Raw genomic sequence first — 12,295 nt, forward strand, 5'->3', positions numbered from 1 at the left:
GCTGGTAAATTGATGGAGAAGATCCTGAGAGGCAGGAATTATGAACATTTGGAAAGGCATAATATGATTCAGAATTGTCAGCAGGCCTTTGTCAAAGGCAGGTCATGCCTCACGAGCCTGACTGAATCTTTTGAGGATGTGACTAAACACATGGATGAAGGTAGAGCAGTAGATGTAGTGTATATGGATTTCAGCAAGGCATTTGATAAGGTACACCATACAAGGCTTATTGAGAAAGTAAGGAGGCATGGGATCCAAGGCGACCTTGCTTTGTGGATCCAGAATTGGCTTGTCCACAGAAGGCAAAGAGTGGTTGTAGACGGGTATGGAGGTTAGTGACCAGTGGTGTGCCACAGGGATCTGTTCTGGGACCCCTTCTCTTCATGATTTTTATAAATGACCCTGATGAGGAAGTGGAGGGATGGGTTAGTTAGTTTGCTGACGACACAACGCAAAGGATGGGGGTGTTGTGGATAGTGTGTAGGGCTGTCAGAGGTTACAGCGGGACATCGATAGGATGCAAACTGGGCCGAGAAATGGCAGATGGAGTTCAACCCAAATAAGTGTGAAGTGGTTCATTTTGGTAGGTCAAATATGATGGCAGAATATAGTATTAATGGTAAGATTCTTAACAGTGTGGAGGATCGGGGATCTTGGGGTCTGAGTCCATAGGACACTTAAAGCTGCTGCACAGGTTGACTCTGTGGTTAAGAAGGCATATGGTGCATTGGCCTTCATCAACCATAGGATTGAATTTAAGAGCCAAGAGGTAATGTTACAACTTATATAGGACCCTGGTCTGACCCCACTTGGAGTACTGTGCTCAGTTCTGGTCACCTCACTACAGGAAGGATGTGGAAACTACAGAAAGGGTGCAGAGGAGATTTACAAGGATGTTGCTTGGATTGGAGAGTATGCCCTATGAGAATAGGTTGAGTGAACTTGGCCTTTTCTCCTTGGAGCAACGGAGGATGAGAGAGGTGACCTGATAGAGTTGTATGAGATGATGGGAGGCATTGATTATGTGGATAGTCAGAGACATTTTCCCAGGGCTGAAATGGCTATGTGAGAGGGCACAGCTTAAGGTGCTTGGAAGTAGGTACAGAGGAGATGTCAGGGGTAAGTTTTTTACACAGATAGTGGTGAAGTGCGTGGAATGGGCTGCTGGCGATGGTGGTGGAGGCAGATACGATAGGGTCTTTTAAGAGACTCCTGGATAGGTACATGGAGCTTAGAAAAATAGAGGGCTATGGGTAACCCTAGTAATTTCTAAAGTAAGTACATGTGCGGCACAGCATTGTGGCCGAAGGGCCTGTATTGTGCTGTAGGTTCTCTATGTTTGCATAACAATGAACTTGACTTGAACTTGCTCAAGGAGAAGATGATATATTTGTCTTACAGAGCAGGCTGATTCATCCAAGTCATTGCCCCAGATGTAGACATTCTTCAGAGTAGTGTTGGACTTCAAGGCATTTGCGAAAGTCACCAAACCAGTTCCAGTGATGCTATTACTGGTCACAGACAATCTGGAATGAAAACAAAATTACCTTAATTATTTATAGAGCACTACAGCAAAGAAACAAGCCATTTTGGCCTAGGTAGTCCATGCCAATCTGATCTTCTGCCTAACACAGACTATACTGCAGCTCTCCATACCTCTCTCATTCATGCACCTATCCAAGCTTCTCGTAAAAGTTACAATGAACCCACATCCACCATTTCCACATGCAGCTCATTCCACACTCTCACCATCCTCTGAGTTCTCTTTAAATATTTCACCTTACAGTGTGAATCTATGACTTTTCATCTCGTCTCAACCAAAGAGATGGGAAAAAGCCTACATGTATTTACTCTATCTATACCCCTCAATTTTATATACCTCCACAAGATTTCCTCTCATTCTCCTCTGCTCCAGTGAATAAAATCCGATTCAATTTAACATTTCCTTATAACTCAGGTCCTCAAGACCTAGCAAAATCCTTGTAAATTTTCTCTGCATTTTTTCAAGCTTATTGATATCTTTCCATAAGCAGGTAACGTATTAGGGCACAGAAGCAACTGCCAAGCTAGCAGCACTGTAGACACCTCTGAGACTCAGCAGGTAAGATAAAGTCAGGCAGAGCAATAGTGATAGGAGACTCCGTATGCTAGTGACAGGGAAATCTTCGGCTTGTTAGGGAAAATGAAGCAGTGATAGTCAGAAGCTACAGGGAGGTAGTCACCCCAAGGCTACAGGAGACAGATAAATGGGTGACTGTGATGAGAAGGAATGAAGAACGCCGGACAGTGGAGAGCACCCCTCTGATCACCTTTCTCAACAAGAAGTATCAATTTTGAGTACTGTTGCGGGGCAAGGCCTGCCTGGGGCAAGCAACAGTGGCCATACCTCTGCTACTGAGTCTGGCCCTGAAACTCACAAGGGTAGGGAACTGAACAGGATGGCAGCAGTAATAGGAGACTCTAGAGTCAGGGGGACAGGTAGGCAATCCTGTGGATGTGAAGAGGAAACACAGATGGTAGTTTGCCTCCCGGGTTCCAGGATCCACAATGTTTCTGAATGCATCTATAATATCCTGAAAAGGGAGTTTGACCAGATAGAATGTAAACACGAGGAATTCTGCAGATGCTGGAAATTCAAGCAACACACATCAAAGTTGCTGATGAATGCAGCAGGCCAGGCAGTATCTCTAGGAAGAGGTACAGTCGACGTTTCGGGCCGAGACCCTTCATCAGGACTAACTGAAGGAAGAGCTAGTAAGAGATTTGAAAGTAGGGGGGGAGCGGGAGATCCAATTTGTATCAAAGGATTTCATTTGTATCAAAAGGACAGGCAGGAAGGCATAGGCAGACGTGTGGCTCTGTTGGTAAGAGATGCAATTACACCGTTAGAAAGAGGTGACACAGGGTCAGAGAATATTGAATCTTTGTGGGTGGAGTTAAGTAACTGCAGAGGTGAAATAAACTATTATGGGAATCAGATATAAGCCTCCAAATGGTAGCCAAGATGTGGGGTTGAGATTGCAAAGGGAACTAGAAAAGGCGTGTAATAAGGGTAATGTCACAATTGTAACAGGGGTCTTCAATATGCAAGGGGATCGGGAAAATCAGATTGGCATTGGATCGTAAGAGAGGGAATTTGTTAAATGCCTACAAGATAGCTTTTTAGAGCAGCTTGTCTCTCAGCCTACTTGGACAAAGGCTATCTTAGACTGGGCGTTGTATAATAACCCAGATCTTATTATGAGCTTAATGTAAAGGAAACCTTAGGAGGCAGTGCTCATATGAATGAATTCATACTGGAATTTGAGAGGGAGAAGCATAAGACACATCAGTATCGTAATGAAAGAAAGTAAATTACAGAGGCATGACAGAGAAGCTTTCCCAGGTGGATTGGAGGAGGATGATGGCAGAACAGAGATGGCTGAGGTTTCTGGGAATAGTTCACAAGACGCAGGATAGGTATGTCCCACAGAAGAAGTTGTTCTCAAATGGCTGGGCTAGGCAACTGTGGTTAACAAGGGAAAATAAAGACTGCATAAAAGCCAAGAAAAGGGCCTATTGGGTAGCAAAAGAGAGTGGGAAGTTGGATGATTGGGAAGCTTTTAAAATCCAACAAAAGGCAACTAAAAAGCTATAAGGGAAAATATGAAATATGAGGGCAAACTAGACAATAATATAATGCAGGATACCAAATTTTTTTCAGTTATGTAAAGAGTGAAATGTAGGTGAGAGTTGATATTGGACCACTGGAAAATGATGCTGGTGAGGCAGTAATGGGGGACAAAGAAATGGTAGATGAACTTAATGGGTACTTTCCACCTGTCTTAATTGTGGAAGACACTAGCAGTGTGCCAGAGGTCTGTGAGTGTCAGGGAGAAGGAGTGAGTCTCATTACAAAGGAAAAAGTGCCTGACAAACTCAAAGGTCTTAAGATGGACAATTCACATGGAACAGATGAACTACATCCCAGAGTTCTAAGCGAGGTTGGTGAAAGGATAACGGATGCATTGGTCATGACCTTTCAAGAATCACTTGATTCTGGCATGGTCGCGGAGGACTGGAAGATTGCAAATATCACTCCACTCTCTAAGAAGGGAGGAAGGCAAAAGAAAGGAAATTATAGGCCAGTTAGCCTAACCTCAGTGTTTGGGAAGGTGTTGGAGTCTACTATTAACGATGAGGTGTCCGTGTACTTGAAGACTAATGATAAAATAAGTCAAAGTCAGCATGGTTTCTCTAAAGGGAAATCTGGCATGACAAATCTGTTAGAGTTCTTTGAGGAAGTATCAAGTCAGGAGAGGCAGAGGATGTCATTTACTTGGAGTTTCAGAAGGCATTTGATAAGGTGCCACACATAAGGTTACTTAACAAGATACAATCCTATGGGGTTACAGGAAAGATACTGGCATGGATAGCAGAATGGCTGACAGGCAGGATGCAGGAAGTGAGAATAAAGGGGGGCCTTTCTGGTTGGCTACCAGTGACTAGTGGTGTTCCTCAGGGTCAGTATTGGGACTGCTACTTTTCACATTGTTTGTCAATGATTTGGATAATGGAATTGATGGCTTTGTGGCAAAGTTTGCAAATGATACAAAGATAGGTGGAGGGGTAGGTAGTTTTGTGGAAGCAATACGATTGCAGCTGGACTTAGACAGATTGAAAGAATGGGCAAAAAAGTGGCAGATGGAATATGCTGTTGGGAAATGCATTGCGACGGGATCCTGAATTATCCCTATGAAGTGTGCTTTTAAAAAGAGAGAGAGAGCTGTACAGCACAAACACCTTGTTATTAAGAGAGAGAGAGGCGAAGGCTGCTCACAGTTTGTTTGGAATTTCTGCAAGGACACTGCCAGCTTCTGAGTTCCTACAGAGAGAGAAGGGAGGAGCTACTTGATGGACAGCTGGTGTTCAGCATGCTGAGATAAATACAAGGTCAGCTGGTTGTTAGACACACATGGTTTTGGACACTGGATGAGCTTTGTTGTGCCCACAGAAAGGCGGGTTTCTGGAGGATCAATCAGGAGAATTGATCAGTGGCTCTCTCAGTGTGGAAAATGTGTGACCGGTGGGAAGTTATTAGTGTGTCCAACCCTCACCTGGGTTGATAACTCCACCACAGAAAACGGTCCCCTTGTTGTGGTCACATTCGGTGACTTCTAAAGGATTATGGAGGACAACGGGAAGAATCGACGGCATCGGCTTACTCGAACAACCACAACACCTCTCTCTCTCCGTCATTACTCAACTAAATACCATGAACTGAACTGAACTTTACCCATCATCATAAGACTGTATCTATTTACCCCTAGGCTATTTCCACACACACACATATTATATATATATATAGTTGTTAAAAATACACGCGAACTAAGATGTTAACTGTCCTGTGCTATCACCAGTGGGATCATCAGTTGATCTGCCACCTGTCTTCAGGAGTTTCGGCCCACTTATGATCAAGACTCCCCTGAGGAGGTGGGCCAGCAGTGCTAAAGCACCACCTCCCACTGGTGAGCTTAAAAACTTGGCAACTGCCTCTATCAGAGTTGTTGGTCACTTCCATCCAACAGATAGCCTGCTCTTCAGGGGTCTATGCAACTACTGAAGGGTTTGCAAGATATGTATACACTGTCTGACTATCTGCCCCTCAGTTCAAGGGGAACAGAATATTAAAGCAAGGAGATAATGCTAAGCCAGTTGTCAACAGTTTTGGGCCCCAGAGTCTGGCCCTGTTGCTCAGAAGGGTAGAGCAAGGAAGAGGAGGGCAGTTGTGATAGGGGACTCGATAGTAAGGGGGTCAGATAGGCGATTCTGTGGATGCAGTCCAGAGACCCGGATGGTAGTTTGCCTCCCTGGTGCCAGGGTCTGGGATATTTCCGATCGTGTCCAAGATATCCCGAAGTGGGAGGGTGAGGAGCCAGAGGTCGTGGTACATATAGGTACCAATGACATAGGTAGGAAAAGGGATGAGGTCCTGAAAGGAGAATATAGGGAGCTAGGAAGGGAGTTGAGAAAAAGGACCGCAAAGGTAGTAATCTCGGGATTACTGCCTGTGCCACGCGACAGTGAGAGTAGGAATGCGATGAGGTGGAGGATAAATGTGTGGCTGAGGGATTGGAGCAGGAGGCAGGGATTCAAGTTTTTGGATCATTGGGACCTCTTTTGGCACAGGCGTGACCTGTACAAAAAGGACGGGTTACATTTGAATCCTAGCTGGACCAATATCCTGGCAGGGGGATTAGCAGGGGCTACTGAGGTGACTTTAAACTAGAATGGTTGGGGGGTGGGAATCAAATTAAAGAGGCTAGGTTTGGCTGGGCTTGTACTCGTTGGAATTTAGAAGATTGAGGGGGGATCTGATTGAAACGTATAAAATCCTAAAGGGATTGGATAGGCTAGATGCAGGAAGATTGTTCCCGATGTTGGGGAAGTCCAGAACAAGGGGCCACAGTTTTAGGAAAGAGGGGAAGCCTTTTAGGACCGAGATTAGGAAAAACTTCTTCACACAGAGAGTGGTGAATCTGTGGAATTCTCTGCCACAGGAAACAGTTGAGGCCAGTTCATTGGCTATATTTAAGAGGGAGTTAGATATGGCCCTTGTGGCTACGGGGGTCAGGAGGAGGTATGGAGGGAAGGCTGGGGCGGGGTTCTGGGTTGGATGATCAGCCATGATCATAATAAATGGCGGTGCAGGCTCGAAGGGCCGAATGGCCTACTCCTGCACCTATTTTCTATGTTTCTATATCTCAGAAAGGATGTTTTGTCATTGGACAGAGTCCAGAGGAGGGTCATGAGGATGATTCTGGAAATGAAGGTGTTAACATCTGAGGAGCGTTTGGCAGCTTTGGGCCTGCACTCATTGGAATTTCGAAGAAGCCATGAAAATCTCATTGAAAACTACTGGATGTTGATAGGACTAGATGGGGATATTTTCTATAGTGGAAGCATCTAGAACTAGAGGGCATAGCCTCAAAACTGAGGGGTGACCCTTTAGAACAGAGCTCAGGAGGAATTTTTTTTAGCCAGAGAGTAATGAATCTGTGGAATGCTTTGCAGTTGAGTTCAAGTCCGTGGGTATATTTAAAGCAGAAGTTGATCATTCCCTGATGGGTCAAGGTATAGAAGGATATGGCAAGAATGCAGGTATGAGGTTGAGTGGGATCCGGGGCCAGCCCTGATGGTATAGCAAAGGTGACTGTTGGGCTGAATGGCTTAATTCTGCTCCTATATCTTGTGGTCTATGGACTCAATAGTTACAGGAATGAAAGGAGATACTGGGTCCACCCTGTCTACAATTATAGATTTACTTCCATTCAATTACATTAACTGGTAACTTCAGTATTTATGTAGTACTTATGTGGTTTTGTACTCTTCATTAATTTATTTACCTATTTTAGAAAGAAATATATTTTCTCCAAAATGTTACAGATTCCCATTGATCACCAGTAAAGTGTCCAAAATATTAAAGATATTTCCCTTGTTGTTAACCTCATAACCTACCCATTCAATGCCCTCCCCAGAGGAACAGCTCCTCGGTATTCTACCATTTGCTGGTTATCCAATCTATTTACACAAGGAGGTCTGAGATAAAATGTACCATACCATCAGCTCCCTTTCCCTACTTTTGTTGATTTAATTCACATTTAATCTTTGGAGTGCAGTCCTTTCTCTTGCAATTGGTTTCAAATACAGCAACCTGTGGAGAAGAAATGTTTTCCCCAGAGCTTTTTTAAAAGGTAAAATATTTCACTCGAAGGCCACGTGTTCTTGGATTGACTCATTAATAGTGTTGGATTTTTGCTATATCATACGAAGTGCTGACAAACTCACGCTACGAGCTGGTCATTCAAGTAACGAAGGGCCTCACTAATGTAAACCAGTCCGTCGTCACCAATTCGATTCGCTGCCAAATCCAAGATCTTTAGTGGAGTGTTGTGTCTCAGTAGCTCAGCCAAAAACTTGGCTCCATCACAGGAGATCTGATTACTGCAGCAACAAGTTAAATGATTATGTACATCAAAAATAGCAGTAAGTGTTTTCAAATATTCTGTCTAAATGATGAAAACAACACAATTATGTATGTTCTGACATTGAATATCTATGGTACAATTAGCAAGTCTGCTGATGATACTAAACTAGGGGTCTTGACGACCGTGAAACAGGTTACAATGATCTCGGGCTTCCAGCCAGGTATAGGTGTCAATAACAGTGCCTTGAAAAAGTATTCAGCACCCACAATTAATTTTACATTTTACTGTCTCATTTTCTAAATTTAAAATATACTGAAGTAGGATTGTTTTGAGTCGATCTACAAAACTTTGTGCAGCATGTCAAACCAAAAGGACAATTCCAAAACAAAGTCAACAATTTACTTAAAATTAAAAACCAATATTGTTAGGCTGAAAAATTATTCATCCCTTTGTAATTACTATGCTAACTTTCCTGAGGTGCAATATACGTATCAGCTTACCAACCCACCCAATTTGTTGATGTAGAAAATTGGAGGATCACCTGTTTTCAATGAATTCATAAGAATAAATGCCCCTCTGTCTGTAAGGTCCAACAATATAGTAGATTTTCAACAGACCAGACCAAAATTAAGACAAAAAATCATTCAAGGTAAGACAGGGAAATGATAATGAAAAAACACAAATCTGGGGAAGGGTAGAAGACCATCACAAAGGCACTGAATGTATCTTGGAGCACAGTGCGGTCCATCGTGAAAAACTGGAAATAATATGAAATTACAGCCACACTACCTACGTCAGGATGTCCCTCTAAACCTAGTTACTGAAGAAAAATAGAACTTGTAAGAGACACTACTGTGACACCAGTAGACACTTTGATGAGCTGAAGAACTCAGTTGCTGCAACTGGAGATGAAGTTCATGGTTCCATTATCTCTAAGGTCTTGGGTATTTATAGAAGAGTAGCAAGGAAGATTGGCCAGAATTTCTTGTTGCAATATTAAATTGCCAGGTATGATGTTGTGGTCATCACTGAATTGTGGCAGAAGGATGGTTGTAGTTGGAAGCTGAATGGGAGAGTGAGTTTATTGAAAGCCTAACAGATAGCTTTTTAGAGCAGTTTGTCATTGAGCCTACTAGGGGATCAGTTATACTGATTGGATGTTATGTAATGAACCAGAGACAATTAGGGTGTTTAAGGTAAAAGAACCCTTAGGAACCAGTGATCACAATATGATTGTGTTCAACTTGAAATTTGACAGGGAGAAGGTAAAGTCTGATGTAGCAGTATTTCAGTGGAGTAAGGGAAATTACAGATCTATGAGAGAGGAGTTGGTCAAAGTAAATTGGAAAGAGCTGCTGGCAGGGATGTCAGCAGAGCAGCAATGGCGTGCATTACTGGGAAAAATGAGGAAGGTGCAGGACATGTGTATTCCAAAAATGAAAAAATACTCAAATGGTAAAATAGTACAACCATGGCTGACAAGGGAAGTCAAAGCTATTGTAAAAGGGTATACAACAAAGCAAAAATTAGTGGGAAGGTAGAAGATTGGGAAGTTTTTAAAAACCTACAGAAAGCATCTAAAGAGATCATTAGAAGGGAAAAGATGAAATGTGAAAGCAAGCTAGCAAATAATATCAAAGTTTTTTCAAGTATGTTAAAAATAAAAGAGAAATGAAAGTGGACATAGGACGGCTAGAAAATGAGGCAGGAGAAATAAAAACAGGGAACAAGAAGACGGCTGATGAACTAAATGAGTATTTTGCGTCAGTCTTCACTGTGGAAGACACAAGCAGTATGCCTGATGTTGTAGTGTTTGAAGGAAGAGAAGTGTTACAAGAGAGAAGGTGCTCAAAAAGCTGAGGGACCTAAGGGTATACAAGTCACCCAGACCAGATGAACTGCACCCTAGGGTTCTGAAAGAGGTAGCGTTAGAGATTGTGGTGGCATTAGAAAAGATCTTTCAAAAATCATTGGACTCTGGCATGGTGCCAGAGAACTGGAAAATTGCAAATGTTACTCCACTCTCTAAGAAAGAAGAAAGCCAGCAGACAGGATATTATAGACCAGTTAGCCTGACCTCAGTGGTTGGGAAGACGTTAAAGATGAGGTGACGGAGTACTTGGTGACACAGGGCAAGATAGTACAAAGTCAGCATGGTTTTCTTCAGGGAAAGCCCTGCCTAACGAACCTGTTGGAATTCTTTGAGATTACAAGTAGGATAGATAAGGGGGATGCAGTGGATGTTGTATATTTGGACTTTTGAAAGGTCTTTGACAAGGAGCCACACATGAAGCTGCTTCCAAGTTAAGAGCCCATGGCATTACAGGAAAGTTGGCTGATTGGTAGGAGGCAGCCAGTGGGGATAAAAAGATCCTTTTCTGATTGGCTACCAGTAACTAGTGGTGTTCTGCAGGGGTCAGTGTTGGGACAACTTCTTTTTATGATGTATACAAATGATTTAGATGATGGAACTTTGTTGCCAAGTTTGCAGATGATATGAAGATTGGTGGAGGGGCAGGTGGTGTTGAGGAAACAGGTAGGATGCAGAAGGACTTAGACAGATTAGGAGAATGAGCAAAGAAGTGGCAAATGAAATACAATGTTGAAAAATGCATGGTCATGCACTTTGGTAGTAGAAATAAATGTGCAGACTGTTTTCGAAATGGGGAGAAAATCCAGGAATCTGAGATGCAGAGGCACTTGGGAGTCCTTGTGCAGAACACTCAGAAGGTTAACTTGCAGGTTGAGTCAGAGGTGAGGAAGGCAAATGCCATGTTAGCATTCATTTCAAGAGGTCTAGAATACAAGAGCAGGGATAGGATGCTGAGGCTTTATAAGGCACTGGTGAGACCTCATCTGGAGTATTGTGAACAGTTTTGGGCCCCTCATCTAAGAAAAGATGTGCTGGCATTGGAGAGGGTTCAGAGGAGGTTCACAAAGATGATTCCAAGAATGAAACGGATAAAATAAGAGGAACGTTTGATTGCTCTGGGTTTGTACTCACTGGAATTTAGAAGGATGGAGGGGGGCGGATCTCATTGAAACCTTTTGAATGTTGAAAGGCCTAGACAGAGTAGATGTGGAAAGGATGTTTCCCATGGTGGGAAAGTCTAGGACAAGAGGTCACAGCCTCAGGATAGAGGAGCACCTTTTCAAAGCACAGATGTGAAGAAATTTCTTTAGCCAAAGGGTGGTGAATTTGTGGAATTTGTTGCCAAATGCAGCTGTGGAGGCCAGGTCGTTGGGTGTATTTAAGGCAGAGATTGATAGGTTCTTGATTGGACATGGCATCAAAGGTTACAGGGAGAAGGCCGGGAACTGGGGTTGAGGAGGAGATAAAAAAACAAAGGATCAGCCACGATTGAATGGCGGAGCAGACTCGATGGGCCAGATGGCCTTATTCTGCTCTTATGTCTTATGGTCTTATGGAAGAAGGCCTGGCTAAAAAAAAAAGCATATCCTTTCCGGTAAAGACTTTGCAAAGTGTCACTTAAAAGATATTAAAAAGACGTAGAAGGCGGCCTTGTGATTGGATGAGACTAAAATGGAACTTTATGTCCTCAATCCTAAACGGTACATATGACGCTAATCTAATACTGGACATCACAGCCAGGTAACACCATTCCCACGGTAAAGAATGATGGAGGTAGCATCATGCTCTGAGGATGATTTTCAGCAGCAGGGACTGGAAATCTGGTCAGGGTTAATGGGAAGATGAATATTGCTAAATACAGAGAGATCCTGGATAAAACCTGCTAGCCTCTGCTAGAAATCTTAAACTGGTAAGGAAGGTTGTCTTGCAGCAGGACAATGACCCAAAGCTAACTGCCAGAGCAACTATGGTGTGGCTTCAAATGAAGAAAACTGATAGCCTTGAGTGATCCAGCCCAAGTCCTGACCCAATCAAACATCTCTGGCAAGAGCTCAAGATTGCTGTCCACTACTGCTCTCCAACTAACCTGGCAGACTTTCAGCAATTTTGCAAGTAGGAATAAGATAATCTTGCAACATCACATTTTGCAAAGCTAAGAGACTAATCCAAAAAAGACTAAAAAACCATAAGTCCAGAAGACATAGGAGCATTATATGCCATTCAGCCCATTGGGTCTACTCCACTATTTCATCATGGCTGATCCTGGATCCCACTCGACCCCATGCACCTGCCTTCTCACCATATCCTTTGATGCCCTGACCGATCAGGAACCGATTAACTTCTGCCTAATATATATGCACGGATTTGGCCTCCACTGCAGTCTGTGCTAGAGAATTCCACATATTTACTACTCTCTAGCTAAAAAAAATTCCTCCTTATCACTGTCCTCAAGATC

General features: G+C 43.1%; 1 protein-coding gene across 1 annotated transcript in view; it reads right to left on the bottom strand.

Annotated features, from left to right (window-relative positions):
- The window catches only part of lrrc34 (leucine rich repeat containing 34), a 116,764-nt gene that overhangs the window by 32,184 nt on the left and 72,285 nt on the right, over positions 1 to 12,295 (bottom strand). The window contains exons 9-10 of the mRNA XM_063044772.1: positions 7,828 to 7,983; positions 1,400 to 1,526 (exon numbers count right to left, since the gene is read on the bottom strand). Of these exons, the coding sequence (XP_062900842.1) occupies positions 1,400 to 1,526; positions 7,828 to 7,983 (283 nt within the window). The remainder of the gene's footprint in view (positions 1 to 1,399; positions 1,527 to 7,827; positions 7,984 to 12,295) is intronic.

Source organism: Mobula hypostoma, chromosome 4 (genome assembly GCF_963921235.1).
Source record: "Mobula hypostoma chromosome 4, sMobHyp1.1, whole genome shotgun sequence".
NCBI classification, from domain to species: domain Eukaryota; kingdom Metazoa; phylum Chordata; class Chondrichthyes; order Myliobatiformes; family Myliobatidae; genus Mobula; species Mobula hypostoma.